Genomic DNA, 18647 nt, shown 5'->3' with positions numbered 1-18647 from the left:
GATATTTCGAGCCAGGGCGCGCACAACAACAAGCAGTACATAAATCATTTACGTCACCTTATCGGCATATCCGTATCCAGCCCTGGCAAAGGTAGCCAATCGGCGGCATCTCTTGCCGTTGGTTCTGTATCCCCCGAAAGCTCGTACTCCAGGGAAGACTCGTATGCACGGGTTGTGTGACGTAAGGCCGACCGTCCACTTCACCTCCTCAACGCCCCGTTAGTACTGGCAGCAGAGCGTTCATCAGGCGCTGTTTGCATGGCGCTGTGGCAATCGTACGTGCACTTGTGTAGCAAAGCAAATCAGTGCCTTTGCGAAATACGCACCCTCTCCATTAACACATCGTTTGGGCGCCAGCTTTTCTGAGCCGTTAAAACCCCCGCAAGGATCCGGTAGCGTGCGTGCGTTGGCTCCAGACTATTGGCGAAGGGACGTCGAGTGGATTTTGCTTTTGACTTGTGGAGTGTAACGATCGAGTGGTTTGCTTGTGCCAATGACGTACGCGCTCTGCGCCAGTTGCAGACGGGATTGTTCCCTCGGTTAGAGAAACGTTGCGTCAATTGTTCTTACTTGTTAGGCGCGTTGCAATTTTGGGCAAAATGTGTTGAAGTTGAAGCGAGCAATCCCCCCCCGGGCCATGCTAATTACAACAGACAAACGTCAATATGTCCTGACAACGCACAACGATCGATCCGGGACCCGCCAAACTTCGCCCGTCGTCTACAGCAACCGGCAACTATCCGTCAAGAGGTTAAACTGTCCTGGACGTGCATCGCGCACCGGGGACGGGATCGTAGGGTCGAAAGGGCCGAGGAAGGAGTTGAGCAAATTGAAAATTCTCGAATGCTAATCAAATACGCCCGGGTACAATCCGGGCGGTATCATGCTCGGTGTGCACTGTGTGTTTGGCTAACCATTAACCGTTGCGCAGCTCGCAACCAGAGGGTGGACGCTGGACTGGTGCGTCGATACACTTCTACTTCGCCGGTTCGAGGTAATTATGCCGGGACGGTGTAGTGTGTGATGGCGCTCCCCAGAGGTGATGGCGGTGGTTAAAGTGGTGCTGTTGGTCAAGCCGGCTTATTAGTCCACCTTTATAAGGTAGGTCTGTGCATATGAAATCGGTTTCCTGCAACGCTACCCACCACCATCGACAACCTCTAGGCAAACTCGGCGCTGTTGTTGCTGGTGGATGGTAGCGGTGGCGGTGCACCCCAATTTCTCTGGCGGCTCTGACCTCCAACGATTTCCTTGAGACTGTGCGTGAAGCAAACCAAAATGCATAACACACCAAAAAAAAAAAAAAAAAAACGCCTCCCAATATGTGTGAATAGTTGGCGGATGGACGGCGGATCAGCTGGTAAGTTAGCCTTAGATTAGCCCGTTTTTTTGTTGTTGTTGCCGTTGGTTTAATGTATTTGTGTATCCAACAGTTTCTAGCATGTTCGGTACGGAGCTAATGATTGGTGCTTCCGTGTGAGTTGTTGCCACAAACAATCGATTGCAAGCGCCACGCACTATTACGTGCGAGAGGAGGGCGCCTTACGCGCGTATACTGTGGTGCATGGTTGCATCTTCTGCATGCACAGCCGTCTATGTTTCTGCTCATGGTGGGAAGGGGTAGGTCACAGCTGCGTCGAAACAAATGAATTAGCAAGAGCGAGTTGAATGCGTCGAAACCGACCGAGAGCGAACGTAAGAAGGTGATGAACAGCGTTTAACTCCGCTTTCGTGCACGACCTCGGCCTTGCACGTGGTCCATTGTCACGGCCAAGCAGTTGTTTCGGAGCAAGACGATGCACGAACTCCGGATGGCAGACCTTTGTGCGATGGTAACACCATTAACGAAGGGATTTTCCGCTATTAGAAGCTAGAAGTTTTAATGCTGTGCCCCACATCCGAAAAGGGTTTGTTGTGTGCACTAAATAACACACCTGACGAGTGCCATCACCTAGGCACAAGGCGAAGCAGTTTACGATCGCCGTAATGTGTCACTCTTGTAATTGACGCACATCATACCGACTCCAATGAGTGTGTACGGCTGCAAACAAGCAAGAAAAAAAAACCCCCCAAAGACTGTACAAAAGTGCTACTTGAGTGAAGGAAAACGTCCCTCAGGGACTGCGCAAGATTGCTTTCCTTGCACGAAATCTTCGTTCTTCAGTCTTTTTGTTTTTGTGCGACACACAACACTCGTGCCAGGGTGACAAAATTGGCTTGGAGCAGTGTCGGTCGGTGTGCGAAGAGAGGGGAAGCGTATAGATTAAACGTAAATTGTAAAAAAAAAGCATTTCGTCACATTAAGCCAACATTGCGCGTACCTGGGGCGAACGAACTCCCGTGGAGGGTTCCTTGTCAGGTTTCTGACACGGCATGCCGCCCGGTCCGAACTTTGAACGATGCCGATTATCTTTTGCACGGTGCACATTCGCGCATCGCGACGGGCGATGTTCTTATCTGTGTTGGGTGGTCGCGGTTTCAACGCTGTTTCACTATTCTACGGAACCGAAGGAGACTATGTGTATAAAACATGCGGCTTTTTGTTATTGTTTGCTAGAACGTTTAGTGTTTTCTCGTGCGCGAAAAAGTGTGTCCCCTGGGCACTGATGGCGAGCGCTTTGGACGGATGAGGGCACAAGCGGCACTTACACACCTGAAACGGGCGCCGCTTTGTGTATGTATTGTTGTTGATCAACGCGTCGCAGCACGCTGCGACGCCATGGGTTAGGGTCTTCTGGCAAGTTTTTGCCACTTGATTAGGGGTGGTCCACGTGCTAGGAACCGTCACGTTAAGACCGCTTCCGACCTATGCACAAGTCTCGGCTAATGGTGGCTTGCTAGTCTTCGTACACATATACATATAACGATCTCACAATCAAATCAACAGGCACGGTGACGTAGGATGATGAGGCACATATGCTAGGTACACCATGCTGATACAACAAAATACTTACGACTTAAAATAGGTATGATTCAGGTACGACAGTTCAGATGGGGATTCATCCCATCCATGTAGGCACCCGATCTCCGACAGGTCCGGGTGCCGAACTGGGGATCGCTGGCGAATACCTTCTTGGCGGGGCAAGAGTCCGACATCCTCATAACATCCCCCAGCCATCGTATCCTGCCGGTCTCTGCTACCGACAGGGTGTTCAGTTCTCAAGATGGCCCGGAGCATGTATCGCTCAAACACGCCAAGAGTGTTTGCATCCTCCGCTCGGATGGTCCAAGACTCGGGGGCCATATACGACCATCGGGCGAATCAGATCTCAGCAGACGGTGAAGGCTGTAGTAGGCAAGATTCCCCTGAACAATGCTTGTCCTGCTGACATCGTTATCCGAAGTTACGACAGTCCCAAGATATAGCAGCACTCCTCTACTACCTCTAGGTTGTCGCCTTCGACTAACACGCTGCTTCCCACGCTGACAAATGTGTAGTACCACTCAAAAATGGCACAGTACATTTATTCCGACTATCAAACTACATGGTATTAGCAAGTCTACTAACTCAATCCGGATGGCCGACGGTGATCTAGTAGAACGTTAAGCAAAGAAGCTCACAAACAGCAATAATTGGGTGACTCTTCGGTGCAACTGGCTGGAAGATTGCCGGACCGGACCCTATTCGCTTCCGTCTAACGCAACATTAATTGTTCATTGCACATGTCATCGAAGACACGACAGAGGCAACATAGTACGAGTCATCCACATTGTTTGCGCCGCACCTAACTGTTACTGTGGCGCAGTTAGCGTCTGCTAAATTGTCACGCAATTTGCAAATGGCCATCCTGATCGGGCGGTATCAAACTCGGCAACAAACATCGACGGTTCTAACGGACAAAAGGTGTACCACCTTCTTCACCCAAACATGTTCATCAGGCGTAGTTGAGGCGGGAGGAACACATCATACACAAATCAAACACCAAAAAAGTAATGAGAATGACAAGCCAAATCTTTACGCCCCATCCGCGTGTATACTTCCGGGAGGCGGCGCAGTAAGCGCAGAGGATAGCCGGGTTGCGGGGGCGCTGGGAACTCTCCAGCCTTGACACCGGGGGCCCCATCGGTCATGGCAGCACCCCCTTCGCATCAACGGTCCGTCGGAGGCGATGAGTTGGACTTCCTTCATTTATCGTGATCAGCTTTACTCGCACTCTGCTACACGCGCACTCACGACGCTAGCGCGTATCTTATCAGTAACGGTGTGTACACACGGGCAACACTCGTTTGTCCGTGCTCGCGCAAATGATAAGGTCATGGCGCCCGTGCACACCTTTCCATTTCCTGCCCTGCCCGCGCACGTATGGCTGGTGGTGCTGCGTCATGCCCAGGTCCGGTGGAGTCTGGTGGGCAATGATTGGGGTTCGCAGGGTGCACAGCATCGTCCACCGGTCCTTCCTGACGCCTAGCACTGATCCTCCACTGTGCTGACACAAGGCAAGGCCGTACACGATGATGATCCACCGGAGATCGAAATTTATCGTGTACCACCGGAGGTCACTCGTTTTGCGCGGTAGAAGTCGTGGGATGTGGTCTGTTACGTCCGCTGGAGCTGGAGCCTTTCATTATTGGAGCATTGCACACAGTTCCGGGCCAAAAGCAGGCGCACGGAGAAAAGAAGGATCTCCAAAAGGGGGGGGGGGGGGGGGGATTTAAGCATGCTCCAGAATTTCCGAAGCTGCTGGACTGGATCGTATATCAAGTGCACGCACCATTTACTACATACTCCACCAACGATCCCTCCGAGTGGAGGAATCTGTTGGAAGCTGAAACGAAAACGAAATGTAAAGTAAACATACCACCTCCTTAACCCCCATACACACATACACACACATCTGGCAAGAGCACTTGGGAGGCAGATGTGTGCGTGCATTTTTTTCGCGATCATTTTGCGGTTGGGTTTTGCGTGTGGTCACGTAGTTATTTGTTTCGTGCAAATCGGGGTCTTATGTGTAGTATGCGAGAGTATAGGGGAAGGGGGGAGGGGGGAAGGGGGGGTCCGCACTAGTGTGGGGATGAGAATTAGGGGAGGGAGACACACAAGGGCTGATGATGGTGGTGATACCCCCATCAGCGGATTGCACGCGTGTTGCAAACACACTGCGCACGGCAAGGGCGAACGAACGGCACGAGGACAAGAAGGCAAGGGAGCGCGCGCGAGCGCGCATGTGTGTATGTGAATGGACGCATGTTAATCATTTGTAGTGTGTAAAAACCCCATGAGTTAAGGTTTTCTTGCTCGGGTGGGGTGGTAAGAAAAAGGGGTGGCGCGCGCTGTTAAGGGAGGAGGATGAGGAGGGGGTGAGGAATGGAAAGCGGAACAGGGGTGTTGGGGTGGGGCGTTGGGGCAATCTCTCCAGCCGAACGCCGTGGTGCCGAATGTGACGCGACGCAGCACGCTGGTTAGTACGCTTTGAGTGTTCAACGATATCGGCCACCACACATCACCGGAGCGCGGACGGTAATCGAACCAAAGTACGCCAGCAGAACAGCAGCAGGGCGGACACACACACACACACACACGATTCGCGAGTGTGTGTGAGCGAGAGAGATCGTCCGGGAACCGTCTTGTTGGAGGGTGACCAGCGTAAGGGGCATAAGACGGTGACGTCCGTTAAAGGTAGTGATCTTTCCCCATCTTCCCGGCCAGCACGCAATGGGGGTCAGTCAGCTCATCAATGTGAGGCGGGGAAGCGTTAAGAAATCAAACAAGTGATGCGTGTGCGTTTTGTAATGCCGACATAAAGCTCTACCGCATGATGCGTCTGTGTGTGAGTGTATGATCTGTGATCTCGCGACACTTTCGGCGGCTCATCATCATCAGCAGTGGAGAGATACGCGACCGTGTCTCATCCACGATCCAGCGAGATTTTTCGAGTAGAACAGGATTTTACGATCGTCCGGTGGTGTAGGGAGAGTTTTTCGATTGGAGGAGTGGTGCGTGGTAATGGTAATACGTACCGTTTCCTATCATTATGGGGCTGGATTCTCTCTAAACTTAAGGGAACGGAAGCTCTGATGTTGGTCGTGTCGTGATGCGTGACAAGACTGTTTGGTCGTGCATCAGAGCGCACGCACGCGTTGTGTTTTGGAATCATGGAATTAGGGACTCCGACTTGGAAGTCCGAGATATCCAACAGTTTGTGCCCGGCTGGTTTTGTTGGACGTTAGTGACGTCAGAATGAGCTCCACGATTACACGATTTGCGAAGTGTCAAAGGTTTTTCGACAGCAATGCCGTTCGGAAGCTTCGGTCGTTCGGTTGAGCTATAAAAATCTTGGAGGGCCGCTGGACCTCAGCCGGGCGAGCGCGAGGTGACAGGATAAAGATGGGTCGTGTCTAATCGACGCGGTTGGATGAGTTGCACATTTCGATTTTTTTTTATGACCATGGTGGTTAGCAACATCACGCACACGGCACAGGCGGCTGCGGCCTTCCTGGCGAAAGATAGTCTTGTCTCACAGACAGTCTCACGATGCTCCATTTTTGGAATTGGAATTAATTTGAATTTCACAACGAACGTGATGCCAAACATTCGGTGACTGTCCTGTGGTCCCCCAATGTATTGTACATCGCAATTTCCTCGTGCTTGCTGGCTCGTCGCTGTGGTTATGGTGCAGTAGTCAATTGAAACCGAGCCGGATCCCTGAGGCTCGGCGTTATTAATTCTCGCGTCTCTTGTTCAAGGCGGGCCAGAAGCCTCTCCAACGGATTTCGGCACATCTTGAAGTGGACATAGTACGTGTGAGTGTAGTCGTGTGAGTGTGTGTGTGTGTTTTTGTGCGAAGTCATTCCATTTTGGCAAAGGTCGAAATAATTTGTGCGATTCATCAATTTAATGGAAAGCGATAGACATACACCCTCTGCACCAGTGCGCACACATATACGACAAAGTATAACTGCTTAGGAAGACGTTGTCTAACCACCACACCCCGGCAAGACAGTGGGGTTTATCCGAAAGAAAGCAAGCTAGCGCAAACTGACATTAAAACCAAAACCAAAAAAAAAAACGATGCTTCACATTAGCGCAAATGTCGGCAACTCTCACTATCAACCACCCTGTCTGGGGCATCTTGCTTTTCCCCCTTCATATATGCAACAACCACTTACACACACGGTGGTGGTTTTCGTTCTGCCCATCGGTAGGTAATACAACCTCCCACATATTACTGGTAACGCATGGAGCCGTTACGGAAAGGTGGCAGCCAAAAACGAACCATTCAATCAAAATACAATTATGCTTCTCCATCAACTCTACGACGAGAGCCTGTTTAGCAAACGACGATATTACTAAAGCAGTGCTTAAATGGGCAGGATTAGTGCTTGCAGAATTTGGGGACAAAACTTTATTGAGAAAACGAAGATCTGCCATTCTCTGCAACGTTAGCAGCAATCCAAATTTTAGTTCCTCGGAACTTGTGAACGAACTTTGAGTGTTGAGGTCCCGCCTGATAATACTGGGTCAGTTTTGAAGCGGTAAATAAGCCAAAGACATTCAGCAGACAGGAGGAGCATGAACCTTATACTTCTTCAAGAAATGCAGAATTAATGGAGAATTTTGCAATTTCGTTAGAGTTGAGATAGAACATCCGTAATAAAATTGCGTGACACAATCTTGTAGTGTAATTGGCAACTCATTCCCGACACACTTCCTAACAGATTTTTTTTCTTTACTTCTTCTCTTCTCGCTCCATACCCCCAGCAGTTGCTTTCCTTTGTGTGCTTAGAACGTGTGGATTAGGCTAGTAACGGTATTGTTTGCAGACACAAATGGACGCCCAGACAGAAACGGAAATGCCCACGGGTAACGTGAGCGACGAGCCCTTCCTCGGCCCGTTGGACATCATCCTGCTCGTCAGCCTGCTGGCCGGCACAGCCTGGTATCTGCTTAAGGGCAAGAAAAAAGAAAACCCAGCTAGTCAGTTCAAATCCTACTCGATCCAGTAAGTAAATAATGCACTGCAGTATAATGGCTGAAGCGGGTGTATATGAGAAAACCCGAAATCGATTAACGCACACCCCATCCGCAGACCGACGACCGTAAACACGATGACAATGGTGGAGAACTCCTTCATCAAGAAGCTACAATCCTCCGGTCGCCGTCTGGTGGTATTTTACGGTTCCCAAACAGGCACGGCAGAGGAATTTGCCGGTCGTCTGGCGAAGGAAGGAATACGCTATCAGATGAAGGGTATGGTGGCCGACCCAGAGGAATGTAACATGGTATGTAATGCGGTCTGGCAGTGACACGTCTCAAATGGCACCTACCCTGCTTCCGGAATGCATAAATACATATGTACGTTCTTTTTTTTCCTATCTTTTCCCTCACCTTGCAAAACAGGAAGAACTGCTGATGCTGAAAGACATCGACAAATCGTTGGCTGTGTTTTGCTTAGCCACGTACGGCGAGGGTGACCCGACGGACAATTGTATGGAGTTTTATGACTGGATACAGAACAACGATCTGGATATGACCGGTTTGAATTACGCGGTAAGTTTGTGAGTGAAATTGAACGGCACTAACTCGCGCAGTAGGCCTGAGGTCTCATCAAATGGGACTTGTTGAAGGGATGTTGTATGAGTGACCTCTCTGCAAGGCCTTCTAGACCTTCTAGAGGCGGGCGGCAGTCAGGGGGCCTAGGCGATAGTGGTGCCTGTCTGCACAAACCCCATCCGGGGACCGTTGCTTCGATAGTGAGTACAGACCGAGTATCAATAAGTCTAGCAAACCATTCGATGGCCGGTATATGACCTAGCAGATTGTTAAGCCTAAGAAAAGAAGAAGGGCTAGAAGAGTTGATCCATCCCTGGGGGCTACTGTGTTTTTTAGGCCTAGTTGCCACCCCCCACCCTCCCCTCGCATATATATATCTCTCTCGCTCATCGTTACGCAATTTCGTTACACTGCTCGAATCGAGCAGTTTCGGTAGCGCAGTTTGACAGCCTTTGCCGTCTGTCATTTCAGTCGCAACGTGCTGTTCGGACCGTGCATTACATTGTGAACGTTTCTTTTGGGGTGTTTCCCGCAGTCCCTATCAGCGCACAGCCATCAATCAACACCAAAGAAAATGCAGCTAAACCGACCGTTAAGCTTACACAGTAAATAAGCTAGTCTAGGTAGCTCTCTCGTCAATAGTTGACCGCACCGAGTGCAAGCAATGAGTGTTTTAGCCGGCACGAGACATGCGTGCGCGCGATTCATAGCACCAAACAGTATTCATCAGCTGTACCTCGCACCGTTAGTACAATGTCTGCCGAGCGTCGAGCGTTTCATACTCGATCATCGCAGCAAGCTGCGAAAGAAATACGGACAGGTTAGGTTGCACTGTGCGATGCCCAACGGATTACGTAATGCTGTCGGTGTGAACCGCAATGTGTAGATTTTGTGTGGTGTATCGACTCGGTACACTTTTTGGAATAGTTTCTTCTCGTTTGCTAGCGAACTAACTGATCTGATCTTTCCGTTTTCCGTTGCAGGTGTTTGGCCTCGGTAATAAAACGTACGAGCATTACAACAAGGTCGGCATCTACGTGGACAAGCGGCTCGAGGAGCTCGGGGCAAACCGAGTGTTTGAGCTAGGACTCGGTGACGATGATGCGAAGTAAGTGTTGTGTTTTGTTATTGTAGTGTAGTGTAAAGGGTTTGTTTTTGATCGTTGAAATAAAGGTTAAGCGTAACCATCCTTTTCCAATCCCTCCCATATCTAACTTTCTTTCATCTTTCATCCGCGCAGCATTGAGGACTACTTCATCACGTGGAAGGAAAAGTTTTGGCCAACGGTATGCGATTACTTCGGGATCGAAAGTACGGGCGAGGATGTGCTAATGCGCCAGTACCGTCTGCTGGAACAACCGGACGTAACCGCCGACCGTATCTACACTGGCGAGGTGGCCCGGCTACATTCGCTTCAAACGCAGCGTCCACCGTTCGATGCAAAGAACCCGTTCCTGGCGCCGATCAAGGTGAACCGGGAGCTGCACAAAGCTGGCGGCCGGTCCTGCATGCACGTGGAGTTCGATATCGAGGGTTCGAAGATGCGGTACGAGGCGGGTGACCATTTGGCCATGTATCCGGTGAACGATCGGGATCTGGTGGAGCGGCTCGGCAAGCTGTGCAATGCCGACCTGGAGACGGTCTTTTCGCTCATCAACACCGACACGGACAGCAGCAAAAAGCATCCCTTCCCCTGCCCAACCACGTACCGGACGGCACTAACGCACTACCTGGAAATAACGGCCCTACCCCGCACGCACATCCTGAAGGAGCTGGCCGAGTACTGTTCGGAGGAGAAGGACAAAGAGTTCCTAAGGTTTATCTCGTCGACTGCACCGGAAGGCAAGGCGAAGTACCAGGAATGGGTACAGGATAGCTGCCGCAATATTGTGCATGTGCTGGAGGACATTCCGTCCTGCCATCCGCCGATCGATCACGTGTGCGAACTGTTGCCACGCTTGCAGCCCCGCTACTATTCCATCTCCTCCTCGTCCAAGATCCATCCGACTACGGTGCACGTGACAGCGGTGCTGGTAAAGTACGAAACGAAAACGGGCCGCCTGAACAAGGGCGTTGCGACGACATTCCTTGCGGAAAAGCATCCGAACGATGGGGAACCGTTACCACGTGTGCCAATCTTCATACGCAAGAGCCAGTTCCGTTTGCCACCGAAGCCGGAAACGCCCGTGATAATGGTTGGACCCGGTACCGGGTTGGCACCGTTCCGTGGCTTCATACAGGAGCGGGACTTCTGCAAGCAGGAAGGCAAAGAAATCGGACAGACAACGCTATACTTTGGCTGCCGAAAGCGATCCGAGGACTACATATATGAGGATGTAAGTAGGCAGAAACAGACATTTTAGTGAGAAGCATTTAGTTCAATTTTTCAAAATTTTTAATCCAAGATAACATGCCTCTTGGCCGCATGGTCACAAAAGCATTTACTTTATACCCATTTTTTTTGTTTTACTTCCAAATATCGCTTTTGCAGGAGCTGGAAGATTACTCCAAACGGGGCATCATAAATCTGCGCGTTGCCTTTTCCCGCGACCAGGAAAAGAAGGTGTACGTGACGCATCTGCTCGAGCAAGACTCGGACCTGATATGGAATGTTATCGGCGAAAACAAGGGACACTTTTATATTTGCGGGTAATTTGAGCGCCCACACACCCACATTTCCGTTGCCGCTTTTGACCAACGACTGGACAACGACTAATTTTGCATTGCTTGCTTTGTTGTGTTTTCTTTCTTTCTAGTGATGCGAAAAATATGGCCACCGATGTGCGAAACATTCTGCTGAAGGTCATACGCTCAAAGGGTGGGTTAAGTGAAACCGAAGCCCAGCAGTACATCAAAAAGATGGAAGCGCAAAAGCGATACTCAGCGGACGTGTGGAGCTAATCCTGCTGACCATCGTATACACACACACACACCTACCAGTGCGCAAACAAACAATAAAGACACACACAATCGCTTTACACTTTTCCCAAACGATTCCCCCCACCCCCACCCCGGCCCCCTGAAAATGAAGCTCTGTAACTTTGCTTTGTAAGTCTGTATTTTGCTATTGTTTTGTTGTACCGTGCAGCAGAAAAGTGTTTGCAATAAGGTTGCTTTTTCCGTTTACGTTATTCGCACGCTGTAGAGGAAAGGTTATTAGTCGTAGCTCGTTTGTTTTTAGCTCCTTCTGTTGTTTCGTGGGGAGGGTGGTAACGTTCATTTTTAATTTCTCAATGTTAAATGGGTCGTAGCACCGCATTAAAACAGCAGAGTTGGGCAGCAAGCAATAGATTTGTTTTTTTTTCTTTCTAAATTTAATTTGTGGTCAAATCTGTTCTGTTTTGCCTAAAATGATATACTGTGCAAGGAATAAAGCTTTCGGTGGGAAGGAAAAGCGACTAAATCGGTTGCAAATCGTTTTATATCGTGTGTGCGATTTATGCGTGATTTTTACCAGAAGAAGAGAATGCGAAACGAGGACATGTATAACAGTAGATCATCAATGGTTGTAGTTAGTGGACGCGGGTGAAAGATACAGAAATCCTTTAATTTTTTTTTAAATATTCATATACAAACGTAGCGAATCCATAAAAGGCATGTATGTGTGTATACACATGTAGAGGCACACACACACACACACACACAAGGATCGAAGTATGTACGAACAAAAAAATGCACGAGTCCGGTTTTACCGTGCGCAGGGGAAAAGCAGCAAAAATGTTCTAGCGAGAAATGCAATGCAATAAAATTAATTCCAAAAATTTGTATCTGTACGATGATTTTATTCTAGCAGGAGAAATACGTTTGAGAAACTTCATAAATGAGTGCCGCACCGTGGTAAAAACCAACAAAACTGGCTTTTTTTTTGGAGCTAGGAAACTAAATTATCTTAATAGTTCTGGATCTGTCCGGAAGTTTTGTACGTGGACGGAAAGAAATATAACCAGCATATCGAAGGATGCATGAAAAATGTTCTCCAAAATCTGAGTGTAGTAGTAGATGAACGTAAAGACAAAATTGTAGCGAGCCAACCAGCGGCGTTTTTTCGTACATTTTTATTGCCTTTGATGTTCATATCATAATTAGTTTATTTGTTAACACAGGTTTTAGGAACTCAATTCAATTACCGCTTGTAAAGGTTCGCGTTGTCTTACTATCTAGCCTTCTCCCAATAGCGCCCTGATCTCGCTCTCGTAGATCGAAGTAATTAAAGTATTTAAAGTTGGTCCTTTATGAGTAAAAGAAAAAGACAAATTCAAAATACGGCAAGGCCGTTCTTACAAAAAAAAAAGTAAAAGAAAAAGAAGTATTTAAACTAATCAAAGTAATTTCTTGTGTGTTTGATAAGACTGGGAAGCAACGTGGTTAAGCCATTTTATTAAAGTAAGAGTAAGTAGATGAAAGTAATTAAAGTTTGTCCTTTATGAATATAGAAAAAGAAGTATTTAAACTAATCAAAGTAATTCCTTGTGTGTTTGATAAGACTGGGAAGCATCGTAGTCAAGCTATTTTATGTCCAAAAACTTAGGACTGTTTTTGCAAATCACGATAATTTAAAAAATGAAGAATAATAAAGAAAAGTAAAAGCGTTTGCGCTACACAATGCTCAATTTTTGCATCTACGGTTAAATCCACGTCCACGTCCGCGTATCTGTACGCGTTGTTGCGTGTTGTATCCGGACTTCCCACGGCCACATCCTGCAGCGGAAGTTTCCCACAGAGTGGGGAATGCTGTATTGTCACAGCCCCGGTTGAACATTCCTGTCTGATAGCTGACGGAGGTAGCTGACTCATAGTCGTACAAAAAGTCGGTTTCTTGCGAGATACTATACCTACTTCGCGGATTGTCTAGTGGTGTTAGAAAATCTTCCGCCGTATTTTTGTCCTGCTTCTGCAGCAGGTGCTTCTCCTGCAACTGCTGCTGAAATTGCTCCGGTTCTTGCAGCTTCTGATGTACCGTATTGGAGACGCTAGTACCTGCCTGGCTAGACGATTTCTTGACATCCGGGTGCGAATCAGTATTTGCCCATCTTTCTTTACCGAACCTACAAACACTTTTGGAACTTCCATCGCTACCACTAGCGCTTTTCTGCAATGACTGTGCCAGGCTACTAGCGCTGGAGTTGACTGTATCGTCTGCCCAATTCGATGCATTCTCCTTGACGGATTCATCGGTTTCATTGAGGAAGCTTAATGCATACGCAGCCTGCGGCCGATTCGCTGTCTCGTCTCTTTGATGTTTTGTCATGTACTGGCCCCTTGGCCCCTTGTACTGGAGGCCCTGCGAACCAACACTTTTTGACCGTGTGTTAACGAACGAACAACTGCTGCCTTCTTCGCTGATAAAAGAATTAAGGTTACTGTTGTGCGGGCCCCGCTTTATCTGGCCTGAGCTGGCGACACTTGTTAACGTGTGATCTAGCGTATTGTCCCTTTTGGTCGTTCCAGTTTCCTCTCCGATTGTACTGACTCTCCCACGTTGCCAGGTCGAACAAACTTCACCTGACTGAGCGGCAGAATTACTGTCGCTTGACTGATTGCACTTTTGCTGGACAAATCCGGTAGTGCTGGTTGTACCAGTCGCGTTCAGTGAACTTACGCCGGTCGGGGACAAACTTTTTGGCATATCCGCAAGACTTAGGTTTTTAAAACGCTCCAGCCGTCCTTCTTCAAGGCTGGCGGATAGAGCCGAAACGTTGGAGTCATTCAGCGAACATTCGGTTGTCGTATCAGCCGTATTACCGGATATGGAGCAGTCAAACATCTTGGTACGCCTTTGTCTGCAAGACTGTCTGTCCGGTACATGGTTGCCCGGAATTAGCACGATATCCAGGTTCCTACAGCAGTACAATGAAATCGAATACGTCCAGCGAATCGCCTGGGACAGGGCACAGTTGTACGTGTTCATCTGTTCTTCGTGGTAGTTGCAGCTGATGCCAATCGTGTGACTATGCGGATCCAAAGACAGTATCTCCTGCGCCATACCGGCGGACGGTATATGCGAAGGGTTGCTTGTGTTGTACTGTTGCGAGATAGTTATCAGCTTGTAAAATAATGGTGCCAACGGGCAAATGATCAACGAATTTACCATGTGCGGACGGTTCTCTAGAATGCTTTCAAGCATATTTTCCACGATTGGCACAGCAGCCGTATCCGTGAATAGCAGCGGCAATTTTTGGTCCGCAGCGAGAAATGTGATCAACATGTCCGCGATTTCGTCAAAGTCCTCAACGCCCAACGCGTACGGCGGTAACTTTAATTGGTGGGTTTTTTTCGCGTGCTCCATCGCTGCGTACGCATAACCCATTGGAATTTTGCGGGGAGCTACATGCACATGCAGCTCGTCCATTACGCCCGCGGCCAAGCTGTACTTGACTACGGCTAGTTCGGCCGGTATGTACATACCTTTACTGGTGCGGCAAAAATATTGCATCGCGACTATAAAGATCACTGCACTGGCGAGATCTGTGAAAAATCAGCATGGACATATATTAGGATTAGTCCAATAGTTATCATAACGAAAAAGGCGGATAAAATTAAGCGAAAACCTACATTTAAAGAGCTAAAAAAAGAAGCGCAATGTGTCGTCGATCATTTCATCAATAAAGGGTAACTGTATCAGGTTTTCTACAGGTTAGCAAAACAAACATAATAACGAAATAACTTATGCGTTTGACAATATGCTTGCCCTGACGTACTGTCAAATGTCCGTCGCCGACTTAGTTCACAAGTGTAAAAGAGCTGTTTCCGTATTGAGGTTAGGCTTACAATATTGTGACTAAAGAGCTAAAAATTGCAACGCAAGCACTTCTTCTTCTTGGCTTAACGACCGCTAAGGTCATGCCGGCCATCGAAATGGCTTTCTAGACTGCCGATACCACGTAGCTGGTTAGTCAGTCCATACTAGGGGGGGACGGTCCGGATGGGATTTAAACCCCGGTCCTGCCGTTTGAAGACCAGCGTCGCTGTCGCATATACCACCGGGCCGCCCCCAACGCAACACTTTGAGAGATTAATCCCGAAACGTGTAACAGGCAACGCACGAATGCTTACCACTGTTTAATGGTTATTTAAGAGTAATTTAGGCAAATCTGTCTCACAGGGTAGAGGATTATTTAGTGAGGTTTAGCTTGATTGCTTGGATGGACGGCATTAAACTTTAATTAAGGGATTATGAAAAATAACACACACACACATACAAACCCCTGTCAACAATAATATTGTTAAGGGAGATTTATAATTAAAATATCTTCCTTAGTAGTAATATTAAGGGAACTTTGTTAATTGGAATATGCAATCTCAATTTCCTTACCTTCTTTCGAGCTAGCTAAAATAACATGCAAATCCGTTAGGTCATTTCGCATTTGTTCCTTCATCGCTTTATAGTGCACCATCTTATCGACAGCGGAAATTGGAAGACCCAGGGAGTTGAGCTTTCGAGCGTTGCCGTTATTGCGTTCCTCGTTTGCTCGTTTCGCGTACGTTTTCCGTTTTTGCGTGTCCATTTTCTATGGTGCAAGAATACTAATGTAAGAAGCCTATTTGACGCGATGATCAAAACTATCGTTCCCACTTACCTCCCAAATTTGGCCGGCCAACTGCGCAACTTCTTTGTGGCTAGCAAATTTTCGGCCCTTCGCCTCTTCGCCGTGCTTATATTCTCGCATAAAATAGGAAAAAGAGTTTTTAGGCATTTTGGCACGCACAGCACGTTCGATCACACGGAAGCACCACCGCACCGTACCGCACCCTGGAATTGTATTGTTCTCTGCTGAAACAGCCACGATAAAGGAGCGTCTACACTGTATCAGCACAGTGGTCGAATTTGCTTTTTGACCACCAAACCTGACGCAGCCAGTGTAAACGCAAATTCGCACACCCTAGCGAAACAACTTTACAATTGATGAAAAATAAAAAAAAAAATTATAAATTTTTATTAAAGCGAACAACGAGAACAATTCAATGTTGTTTAAATTCCATGGATTGAAACTTGGCTTCCCGTACTTGACTTCTCGAAACTTGTTACGATTCGATTGCCAAAAGAGAGTTGTAGAAGCACTTTTTTTTTAAATAAATTCCTCTTAAAGAGAAGTCTTATTTAAATCATTCATTAGCAAGGTTTAAAACTCTCCAGAATTCAATAAAAAAAAAAGAAACCGTTACATGCTGTACGAAAGCATTTGTATTAAATCTATTATTAATTTAGTACCAAATTCTACATCAATTAGTTTTTAAGTGTAAAGTGTTAAGGTTGAGTGCTATTAAGCAGCTCACCTGCCGCGTCCTCGCATTGGTGTGTACACAAGGTGCGTCCTCGTCCTTGTGTCGGTGGATAAAATGCACCACGCAACTGGGAACCGTGGCCGCGTCCCATTACGGTAGGAAGAAGAAATCCACCGAACGAACTCCCTCGATCCCCCTGGATAGGTCCCAGGACGTTGGACGATCCCGACTCCACGCCGTGTTTCATCATCGTCCAGAACCTGCGGTTGACGGCTCGGTCCAGGACTTCCAAGGTCCAAGGTTGGACTGCTACAAGGTTTATCTTAATTTTTAATTTTTACATTTAATTGTATCTTCAAATCGGGCCTGATTGATGTCCGGCGGCACCATATTCGTTGTGGTGTCGTCAAGACCGGGCATGTCGATGACTGTATCAATAGGTACATGCTTGCCGGGTATCAGATCAATACACAGCTCCTTGCAACAGTTTTGCGATATCATGTACGCCCAACGGATGGACCGGGCCAGTGCACAATGTTGCTGCAGCTCACGTATTTCGTGATACTCGCATGCGATTTTGGGCGCGCAAGCAAACGTATCAGTAGAAATGATTTGCTGTGCCAATGCCAAGGATGGGAATTCGGTCGTACTCATCATATGATGCTCTACGGCCAGCTTCCACTGATACAGCAGCATGTCGACCGAGCAAACGTGCAGGTTATGACACATTCGTTTGCCAAACAGGTGTTGCAGCATACTTTGCACCGCCGGCACAGTTTCCGCAGCTGTAAACAGCATCGGCAGCCCTGCAATGCCGTCTTCCGGGACGAGAAAGGCATAAATTTTCGATGCAATGTCTTCGTAGTTCTTTTCGCCGCGCGCGTTCGGTGGCAATGGCAGGCCGTGGGTTTGCGTTGCGTGTGTCTGTGCCTCCAGCGCGTAGCCGTACGGAAGATGGCCCGGATCGATCAGCATATGCAGCTGGTCCTGTACACCCCCTCTTAGATTGAATTTAACCAAGCCCAGCTCAGCCGGAAAATACAATCCGTTGCTCGTGCGGCAGAAATACTCCATCGAAATTAGGTAAAAGACTTCCTCTCCGAGTGCTGTGAATAGAGAGAGAAAGAGGGAGAGGGAAGGATGACATTAGCGGAGGGAGGAAACGCGAAACAATTTGGGGAAATATTCTAACGTACTTTCGTCCAATTCAGCTTTCTGCAAGCGTTTTTGCAATGCCGCAACCATCCAGTCCTTCTCTTCATCCATGTCGTTTGCGACATTGGCTGGGGTGGCTGACTTACCGGGCCGCGAACGCCTCTCATCCCGCCGAGCGTACCGTTCCCGTTCCGTTGCATCCATTTCCTTGAAACAAAACGGTTTTTGAGTGAGCCACAGTTAGAAAATCCGTTTCTGGCACAGCATACACACTCCAATATTTACCTTCCAAACTTCGCTGGCTAACGGAACGACATCCTTCAGACAGCGGAACCGGCGCCCTTTGGCTTCGAGCCGCTTCCGGTGCTCGAGCATAAACCAAAAGAAGGCGCTCTTTTTCGGCATTTCGACTACCAAAAAGAACACAAAAAGGCGGAAAGTAAGCGCTGGCTGTTTTTGGTGGTGGCAGAGATTTTTAAATTTTGTGGAAAAAGACGTCGTTGCAGCGAGCCGACCAATAACAAAACAACTGATTTTGACAGCTGACACAGTGCGACACCAGGAAGTGCTATAAAACGGGCAGGGCTCGCCAAGTTGGTTTTTTACACTACATATTGCACATTGTAACCGAGCTTGCCCAGGATAAGGCGAAAAACAGGAAGGAAATACTCCGTTAATCTAGTTTCAAAAACACAAGCGGTGTTGTCGATGGCCAAACGGGGCAGGTCATCATACACAAAATCAATATAATAAAATAAATATACATATAAAATTG

At 48.0% G+C, this 18647-nt stretch overlaps 5 protein-coding genes across 5 annotated transcripts in view; 2 read left to right on the top strand and 3 right to left on the bottom strand.

Annotated features, from left to right (window-relative positions):
- The window catches only part of LOC126562339 (uncharacterized), a 171362-nt gene that overhangs the window by 5618 nt on the left and 147097 nt on the right, over window positions 1-18647 (bottom strand). The window lies entirely within an intron of this gene.
- LOC126556132 (fasciclin-1) overlaps window positions 1-18647 on the top strand; it is a 353811-nt gene that overhangs the window by 229871 nt on the left and 105293 nt on the right. The gene's annotated exons all lie outside the window — the stretch shown is intronic.
- The window catches only part of LOC126558010 (26S proteasome regulatory subunit 6A-B), a 309006-nt gene that overhangs the window by 264644 nt on the left and 25715 nt on the right, over window positions 1-18647 (bottom strand). The window lies entirely within an intron of this gene.
- LOC126556086 (NADPH--cytochrome P450 reductase) lies at window positions 7706-11400 on the top strand. The gene is made up of 7 exons (XM_050211289.1): window positions 7706-7943; window positions 8031-8223; window positions 8342-8491; window positions 9478-9602; window positions 9735-10830; window positions 10986-11143; window positions 11251-11400. The coding sequence occupies exons 1-7, from the start codon at window positions 7771-7773 to the stop codon at window positions 11393-11395; spliced, it is 2040 nt and encodes a 679-aa protein (XP_050067246.1). The 5' UTR covers window positions 7706-7770; the 3' UTR covers window positions 11396-11400.
- On the bottom strand, window positions 13101-18277 carry LOC126557231 (protein maelstrom homolog). The gene is made up of 3 exons (XM_050212973.1): window positions 18158-18277; window positions 15807-16002; window positions 13101-14959 (listed from the first exon to the last, which is right to left on the bottom strand). The coding sequence occupies exons 1-3, from the start codon at window positions 18275-18277 to the stop codon at window positions 13101-13103; spliced, it is 2175 nt and encodes a 724-aa protein (XP_050068930.1).

The sequence above is a fragment of the Anopheles maculipalpis genome, chromosome X, assembly GCF_943734695.1.
Source record: "Anopheles maculipalpis chromosome X, idAnoMacuDA_375_x, whole genome shotgun sequence".
NCBI classification, from domain to species: domain Eukaryota; kingdom Metazoa; phylum Arthropoda; class Insecta; order Diptera; family Culicidae; genus Anopheles; species Anopheles maculipalpis.
This window is presented reverse-complemented; position numbering and strand designations above follow the sequence as displayed.

Excerpts from the sequence above, each read along its gene's own strand:
- LOC126556086 (XM_050211289.1), top strand. The coding sequence starts at position 7,771 with ATGGACGCCCAGACAGAAACGGAAATGCCCACGGGTAACGTGAGCGAC. Across the intron at positions 8,492-9,477 it reads TGACCGGTTTGAATTACGCG|GTGTTTGGCCTCGGTAATAA; the intron begins GTAAGTTTGTGA and ends TTTCCGTTGCAG. Across the intron at positions 11,144-11,250 it reads GGACACTTTTATATTTGCGG|TGATGCGAAAAATATGGCCA; the intron begins GTAATTTGAGCG and ends CTTTCTTTCTAG.
- LOC126557231 (XM_050212973.1), bottom strand. The coding sequence starts at position 18,277 with ATGCCGAAAAAGAGCGCCTTCTTTTGGTTTATGCTCGAGCACCGGAAG. Across the intron at positions 16,003-18,157 it reads TAGCCAGCGAAGTTTGGAAG|AAAATGGACACGCAAAAACG; the intron begins GTAAATATTGGA and ends CTTGCACCATAG. Across the intron at positions 14,960-15,806 it reads TTTAGCTAGCTCGAAAGAAG|ATCTCGCCAGTGCAGTGATC; the intron begins GTAAGGAAATTG and ends GATTTTTCACAG.